Source organism: Staurois parvus, unplaced genomic scaffold, assembly GCF_062004578.1.
Source record: "Staurois parvus isolate SC_StPar_1 unplaced genomic scaffold, SC_StPar_1.0 ptg002967l, whole genome shotgun sequence".
Taxonomy (NCBI): Eukaryota; Metazoa; Chordata; class Amphibia; order Anura; family Ranidae; genus Staurois; species Staurois parvus.
Genome location: NW_028320763.1, coordinates 95,001 through 104,082, shown reverse-complemented (window position 1 = coordinate 104,082; position 9,082 = coordinate 95,001). Strand labels below are relative to the sequence as shown.

The 9,082-nt window shown below is 41.5% G+C and overlaps 1 protein-coding gene across 1 annotated transcript in view; it reads left to right on the top strand.

The window, feature by feature from the left end:
* Positions 1-4,871: 4,871 nt before the first annotated feature.
* The window catches only part of LOC149428789 (phosphatidylinositol 3,4,5-trisphosphate-dependent Rac exchanger 1 protein-like), a 97,747-nt gene continuing 93,536 nt past the window's right edge, over positions 4,872-9,082 (top strand). The window contains exon 1 of the mRNA XM_089666997.1: positions 4,872-5,034. Within this exon, the coding sequence (XP_089523123.1) occupies positions 4,939-5,034 (96 nt within the window). The 5' untranslated portion in view covers positions 4,872-4,938. The remainder of the gene's footprint in view (positions 5,035-9,082) is intronic.

The window sequence follows — 9,082 nt, the reverse complement described above, 5'->3', positions numbered from 1 at the left end:
TAGTTCACCGGTGGGATGATGGGGATTATAGTTCATCGGTAGTATGATGGGGATCATAGTTCACCGGTGGGATGATGGGGATTATAGTTCATCGGTGGGGTGATGGGGATTATAGTTCACCGGTGGGATGATGGGGATAATAGTTCATCGGTGGGATGATGGGGATTATAGTTCACTGGTGGGATGATGGGGATTATAGTTCATCGGTGGGATGATGGGGATTATAGTTCATCGGTGGGATGATGGGGATTATAGTTCACCGGTGGGATGATGGGGATTATAGTTCATCGGTAGTATGATGGGGATTATAGTTCACCGGTGGGGTGATGGGGATTATAGTTCATCGGTGGGGTGATGGGGATTATAGTTCATCGGTGGGATGATGGGGATTATAGTTGATCGGTGGGATGATGGGGATTATAGTTGATCGGTGGGATGATGGGGATTATAGTTCATCGGTAGTATGATGGGGATTATAGTTCATCGGTGGGATGATGGGGATTATAGTTCATCGGTAGTATGATGGGGATTATAGTTCATCGGTGGGATGATGGGGATTATAGTTCATCGGTAGTATGATGGGGATTATAGTTCATCGGTAGTATGATGGGGATTATAGTTCATCTGTAGTATGCTGGGCACGGTCTACCCTTGTCTAGGCAGTGTGGTGGTGAGTGTATTGCAGCTTTTATATAATTGTGCTGCCCCTCCTGTGTCTGGTCACTGTGGCGCCCCCTACAGGACTCCTAGTATTAGGCAGCTTTGCCTGACTGTCCTCCATGAGTCTGAAGCACACCCCAAACACGGCACAGGAAATGCTTGTTTCCGCTTTAGTTCCAGTTTGTAAATTCATTTATATGGGGTCATATGCCTCCCTCCCGCTCATTTCATTTACATTCTTCAAATATTTTTATTCATGGCAGAAATTCTGCGTTGGGGGAATTTGTAGAAGTCTGAGAGCCGTACGTTCCCGGATTATTAGATAAAGAATGGTGGGATTGCTTTCTCTTTTCATTGTGATCGTGTTGTAACATGTGATTTGTCAGCTGTACATTGTGTGATTGGGGAGTTGTACAGAGTGTAGAATTGTATGGTTGTATAGTATTGTTCAATGGGGGTGTTATGTAGTACTGTATAATGGGGGAGTTGTACAGAGTGTAGGGTTGTGTAGTATTGTTCAATGGGGGGTGTTATGTATAACGGGGGAGTTGTACAGAGTGTAGAATTGTATGGTTGTATAGTATTGTTCAATGGGGGGTGTTATGTAGTACTGTATAACGGGGGAGTTGTACAGAGTGTAGAATTGTAGGGTTGTATAGTATTGTTCAATGGGGGGTGTTATGTAGTACTGTATAACGGGGGAGTTGTACAGAGTGTAGAATTGTAGGGTTGTGTAGTATTGTTCAATGGGGGGTGTTATGTAGTACTGTATAACGGGGGAGTTGTACAGAGTGTAGAATTGTAGGGTTGTGTAGTATTGTTCAATGGGGGGTGTTATGTAGTACTGTATAACGGGGGAGTTGTACAGAGTGTAGAATTGTAGGGTTGTATAGTATTGCTCAATGGGGGGTGTTATGTAGTACTGTATAATGGGGGAGTTGTACAGAGTGTAGAATTGTAGGGTTGTGTAGTATTGTTCAATGGGGGGTGTTATGTAGTACTGTATAATGGGGGAGTTGTACAGAGTGTAGAATTGTATGGTTGTATAGTATTGTTCAATGGGGGGTGTTATGTAGTACTGTATAATGGGGGAGTTGTACAGAGTGTAGAATTGTATGGTTGTGTAGTATTGTTCAATGGGGGGTGTTATGTAGTAATGTATAACGGGGGAGTTGTACAGAGTGTAGAATTGTAGGGTTGTGTAGTATTGTTCAATGGGGGGGTGTTATGTAGTACTGTATAACGGGGGAGTTGTACAGTGTGTAGAATTGTAGGGTTGTGTAGTATTGTTCAATGGGGGGTGTTATGTAGTAATGTATAACGGGGGAGTTGTACAGTGTGTAGAATTGTAGGGTTGTATAGTATTGTTCAATGGGGGGGGGGGGTGTTATGTAGTAATGTATAACGGGGGAGTTGTACAGTGTGTAGAATTGTATGGTTGTGTAGTATTGTTCAATGGGGGGGGGGGGGTGTTATGTAGTAATGTATAACTGGGGAGTTGTACAATATTTTTGGGTTTCGTAGAATTGAATGTTTGGAAAATTGTATAGTATTGTGTGATTGTGTAATATTGTATAATAGGGATGTTGGTCTAACAGTATGATGGGGGTCTTATGATTCCTTGTTAGCTGTTCACTAGATGTACTGATGATATTACTGTTTACTGGTTGCATTGTGTAGGGTCATGTGACCATGCTATTATCTGATTTGTTGTGGTATAAACTTTGTGTGAATCTCCAATAAAAAGTTAAGTTCCTTGTTGCACCTAAGGCAGTGTCGTCCAGTCCTCGGGTGCAATGCCCAGCTATAATACTATGGTCCTGTGTTCCAACCGCGAGGAAGCAGTTCTCTGATGGAAGCACCCAGGCAGTGTGCCAGGCAGGCTGTCACAAAGGCAGACCCCCAATTTATCCTTTATGGGATCACTATTATAATCTGGACATCTCAGTGACAGCACTGACAGGCTGGAGACAATGACAGGTCCTCCTTGTGCTGTGTGTGGCTTGGCAGTGACAGATCACAGATCCCCCATTCACAACACACACAGATGGAAATACCCGTTATCTGTAAATCGGAACTCCGGACACCACTGCTAACATCACATTCATCTCCTGGAGGGTCTGCAAATGCTTTAACTATACATTGTCTGAGCTATAAATGATATCATACCTGTGTCTGCAGACATCACTTATACCCTCTATATACCTAGAATAGTAACCCTCCATTGTGTACATTGTATATAATATACTGTTCAGTGGTTGTACATACAGCGGATACATTGTATATAATATACTGTTCAGTGGTTGTACATACAGCGGATACATTGTATATAATATACTGTTCAGTGGTTGTACATACAGCGGATACATTGTATATAATATACTGTTCAGTGGTTGTACATACAGTGGATACATTGTATATAATATACTGTTCAGTGGTTGTACATACAGCGGATACATTGTATATAATATATTGTTGCAGTGGTTGTACATACAGTGGATACATTGTATATAATATATTGTTCAGTGGTTGTACATACAGTGGATACATTGTATATAATATACTGTTCAGTGGTTGTACATACAGCGGATACATTGTATATAATATACTGTTCAGTGGTTGTACATACAGCGGATACATTGTATATAATATACTGTTCAGTGGTTGTACATATAGTGGATACATTGTATATAATATACTGTTCAGTGGTTGTACATACAGTGGATACATTGTATATAATATATTGTTCAGTGGTTGTACATACAGTGGATACATTGTATATAATATACTGTTGCTGTGGTTGTACATACAGCGGATACATTGTATATAATATACTGTTCAGTGGTTGTACATACAGCAGATACATTGTATATAATATACTGTTGCAGTGGTTGTACATACAGTGGATACATTGTATATAATATACTGTTCAGTGGTTGTACATACAGCAGATACATTGTATATAATATACTGTTCAGTGGTTGTACATACAGCGGATACATTGTATATAATATACTGTTCAGTGGTTGTACATACAGCGGATACATTGTATATAATATACTGTTCAGTGGTTGTACATACAGCGGATACATTGTATATAATATACTGTTCAGTGGTTGTACATACAGCGGATACATTGTATATAATATATTGTTCAGTGGTTGTACATACAGCGGATACATTGTATATAATATACTGTTCAGTGGTTGTACATACAGCGGATACATTGTATATAATATATTGTTGCAGTGGTTGTACATACAGCGGATACATTGTATATAATATATTGTTCAGTGGTTGTACATACAGCGGATACATTGTATATAATATATTGTTCAGTGGTTGTACATACAGTGGATACATTGTATATAATATATTGTTCAGTGGTTGTACATACAGTGGATACATTGTATATAATATATTGTTGCAGTGGTTGTACATACAGCGGATACATTGTATATAATATATTGTTGCAGTGGTTGTACATACAGTGGATACATTGTATATAATATATTGTTCAGTGGTTGTACATACAGTGGATACCTTGTATATAATATACTGTTCAGTGGTTGTACATACAGTGGATACATTGTATATAATATATTGTTCAGTGGTTGTACATACAGCGGATACATTGTATATAATATACTGTTCAGTGGTTGTACATACAGCGGATACATTGTATATAATATATTGTTGCAGTGGTTGTACATACAGCGGATACATTGTATATAATATATTGTTGCAGTGGTTGTACATACAGCGGATACATTGTATATAATATACTGTTCAGTGGTTGTACATACAGCGGATACATTGTATATAATATATTGTTGCAGTGGTTGTACATACAGCGGATACATTGTATATAATATATTGTTCAGTGGTTGTACATACAGCGGATACATTGTATATAATATATTGTTCAGTGGTTGTACATACAGCGGATACATTGTATATAATATATTGTTCAGTGGTTGTACATACAGCGGATACATTGTATATAATATACTGTTGCAGTGGTTGTACATACAGCGGATACATTGTATATAATATATTGTTCAGTGGTTGTACATACAGTGGATACATTGTATATAATATATTGTTGCAGTGGTTGTAGACACGTCACATCAGAAATTCTCCCAATCATAGAGAAAACATCTCATTATCACTTCTCTGCCTTCCAATCTCATGCATGTTTCTTACCCATAGGAGCTGGCAAAGAGAACGCCCACCAAACACTCGGACCACCAACCTGTCCAGAGCGCCCTACAGGCCATGAAGACCGTCTGTACCAACATCAATGAAACCAAAAGACAGATGGAGAAGTTGGAGGCCTTGGAGCAACTGCAGTCCCACATCGAGGGCTGGGAGGTGCGAGCCCCAATTCATTACCCCTCGAGAAAGTGACCTCCTCCAATAAATACATGGATGTGTAGGAGAGAGTAGTGATCGTATTCCTGTACAATAGAACCGATTTTATTTATTACATTCCTTATATATATATATTGGTAGTTGTAACAGTTACAATGTTAATATATATGTAGATGGATAGATAGAGATACAAGGGAGCGACACCATAAACAGCATAAATGTATGTATGTATGTATGTATGTATGTATGTATGTATGTGTGTATGTATGTATGTATGTGTGTATGTATGTGTGTATGTATGTATGTGTGTGTGTGTGTGTATGTATGTATGTATGAATGTATGTATGTATGTGTGTGTGTATGTATGTGTGTATGTATGTATGAATGTATGTATGTATGTGTGTATGTATGTGTGTATGTATGTATGTATGTGTGTATGTATGTATGTGTGTATGTATGTGTGTATGTATGTATGTATGTGTGTGTGTGTGTGTATGTATGTATGTATGTATGTGTGTATGTATGTGTGTGTGTGTGTGTGTATGTATGTATGTATGTATGTGTGTGTGTGTATGTATGTATGTGTGTGTGTATGTATGTGTGTGTATATATTATTACAGATCTATATATATATTTTTTTATTTTTTTGTTCTCCTCTGTGAAGGCAGTGACTGTTATATAATGGGGGTCGTGGTGGTCACATACCTCCGGGCAGTGCCGTGTGGGGTCTTCTAGTATTACAGGGTCTTGTCGGCATGTTAAAAACATCTGAAGCTGATGGATTGTACACATGTGGCGGGTGATGTTTTCGGCACGTGACTGGCTGTGTAGCGTGTGTTATCAGCAGTAAACATGTCTACGCCGTGTGACCAGAGCTAATACCGGTAGAAGTGTCAGCCAATCAGAAATGATGGGTCACACTTTGGTCTATTCTGGTCACTAACCAATATACAGGATATATGTTCCCAGCACTCGGCATCACATCTCCAGCAATAGATATCTGTGTTCTCGCTGAATACTGCTGGAGTAGATGAGGGTTTTAGGACCAGCTTCTATTATGGGGGATATCTCCGGAGCAGGGCCCTCGTACCCCTCTTGTATTTTAGATGGTAAGCTCCTATGAGCAGGGCCCCCCTAGCCCTCATGTATTTTAGATGGTAAGCTCCTATGAGCAGGGCCCCCCTAGCCCTCATGTATTTTAGATGGTAAGCTCCTATGAGCAGGGCCCCCCTACCCCTCTTGTATTTTAGATGGTAAGCTCCTATGAGCAGGACCCTCCTACCCCTCTTGTATTTTAGATGGTAAGCTCCTATGAGCAGGGCCCCCCTACCCCTCTTGTATTTTAGATGGTAAGCTCCTATGAGCAGGGCCCCCCTAACCCTCTTGTATTTTAGATGGTAAGCTCCTATGAGCAGGGCCCCCCTAACCCTCTTGTATTTTAGATGGTAAGCTCCTGTGAGCAGGGCCCCCCTACCCCTCTTGTATTTTAGATGGTAAGCTACTATGAGCAGGGCCCCCCTAACCCTCTTGTAGTTTAGATTGTAAGCTCTTATGACCAGGGTCCTCCTAACCCTCCCGTATTCTGTGTCTCATCAGTGGACTGTCCCCCTTTATAAAGCCATGCACAGACGGGTGGCTCTATAGTAATGATCGGGTCGGCGCCCTCACATCCAATACCACAGATATCTTTGTACTTAGGCAGGTCTCTGGGATTTTTATTGCTGCAAATTCTGGAAAATCCTCCCTGCCAGTTCTGAGATGTGGCAACGTAGCCGCCATTGACGTGAAGTGAGGAATATTCCGGAACTCCTCGGGTATATGGGAAGAGCTCCAGCTAGAAGAGTTCAGGTTACAGATTTGTATCATTAGTGATGAATTTTGTATTTGTAATTCTGACACATTCCATGAGATCCCTTCCTCCTCTCTGGACTCTGCAGAAAGTCTCGGCGGTGATCTTCAATCAACGTGGGGATGAATTTATTGATTTCTATGAAATGAAAGATGAAAGCTTGTGTGATGTCTGAGATCCCTTCTTCGCTATGTGTGATGTCTGAGATCCCTTCTTCCCTATGTGTGATGTCTGAGATCCCTTCTTCGCTATGTGTGATGTCTGAGATCCCTTCTTCTCTATGTGTGATGTCTGAGATCCCTTCTCTATGTGTGATGTCTGAGATCCCTTCTTCCCTATGTGTGATGTCTGAGATCCCTTCTTCGCTATGTGTGATGTCTGAGATCCCTTCTTCCCTATGTGTGATGTCTGAGATCCCTTCTTCTCTATGTGTGATGTCTGAGATCCCTTCTTCTCTATGTGTGATGTCTGAGATCCCTTCTTCCCTATGTGTGATGTCTGAGATCCCTTCTTCCCTATGTGTGATGTCTGAGATCCCTTCTTCCCTATGTGTGATGTCTGAGATCCCTTCTTCGCTATGTGTGATGTCTGAGATCCCTTCTTCTCTATGTGTGATGTCTGAGATCCCTTCTTCCCTATGTGTGATGTCTGAGATCCCTTCTTCCCTATGTGTGATGTCTGAGATCCCTTCTTCCCTATGTGTGATGTCTGAGATCCCTTCTTCCCTATGTGTGATGTCTGAGATCCCTTCTTCCCTATGTGTGATGTCTGAGATCCCTTCTTCCCTATGTGTGATGTCTGAGATCCCTTCTTCCCTATGTGTGATGTCTGAGATCCCTTCTTCCCTATGTGTGATGTCTGAGATCCCTTCTTCCCTATGTGTGATGTCTGAGATCCCTTCTTCCCTATGTGTTTTGTCTGAGATCCCTTCTTCTCTATGTGTGATGTCTGAGATCCCTTCTTCTCTATGTGTGATGTCTGAGATCCCTTCTTCTCTATGTGTGATGTCTGAGATCCCTTCTTCCCTATGTGTGATGTCTGAGATCCCTTCTTCGCTATGTGTGATGTCTGAGATCCCTTCTTCCCTATGTGTGATGTCTGAGATCCCTTCTTCTCTATGTGTGATGTCTGAGATCCCTTCTTCGCTATGTGTGATGTCTGAGATCCCTTCTTCCCTATGTGTGATGTCTGAGATCCCTTCTTCCCTATGTGTGATGTCTGAGATCCCTTCTTCTCTATGTGTGATGTCTGAGATCCCTTCTTCCCTATGTGTGATGTCTGAGATCCCTTCTTCCCTATGTGTGATGTCTGAGATCCCTTCTTCTCTATGTGTGATGCCTGAGATCCCTTCTTCCCTATGTGTGATGTCTGAGATCCCTTCTTCCCTATGTGTGATGTCTGAGATCCCTTCTCTATGTGTGATGTCTGAGATCCCTTCTTCTCTATGTGTGATGTCTGAGATCCCTTCTTCTCTATGTGTGATGTCTGAGATCCCTTCTTCCCTATGTGTGATGTCTGAGATCCCTTCTTCCCTATGTGTGATGTCTGAGATCCCTTCTCTATGTGTGATGTCTGAGATCCCTTCTTCCCTATGTGTGATGTCTGAGATCCCTTCTTCCCTATGTGTGATGTCTGAGATCCCTTCTTCCCTATGTGTGATGTCTGAGATCCCTTCTTCTCTATGTGTGATGTCTGAGATCCCTTCTTCCCTATGTGTGATGTCTGAGATCCCTTCTTCTCTATGTGTGATGTCTGAGATCCCTTCTCTATGTGTGATGTCTGAGATCCCTTCTTCCCTATGTGTGATGTCTGAGATCCCTTCTTCCCTATGTGTGATGTCTGAGATCCCTTCTTCTCTATGTGTGATGTCTGAGATCCCTTCTTCCCTATGTGTGATGTCTGAGATCCCTTCTCTATGTGTGATGTCTGAGATCCCTTCTTCCCTATCTGTGATGTCTGAGATCCCTTCTTCCCTATGTGTGATGTCTGAGATCCCTTCTTCCCTATGTGTGATGTCTGAGATCCCTTCTTCTCTATGTGTGATGTCTGAGATCCCTTCTTCTCTATGTGTGATGTCTGAGATCCCTTCTTCCCTATGTGTGATGTCTGAGATCCCTTCTTCTCTATGTGTGATGTCTGAGATCCCTTCTTCCCTATGTGTGATGTCTGAGATCCCTTCTCTATGTGTGATGTCTGAGA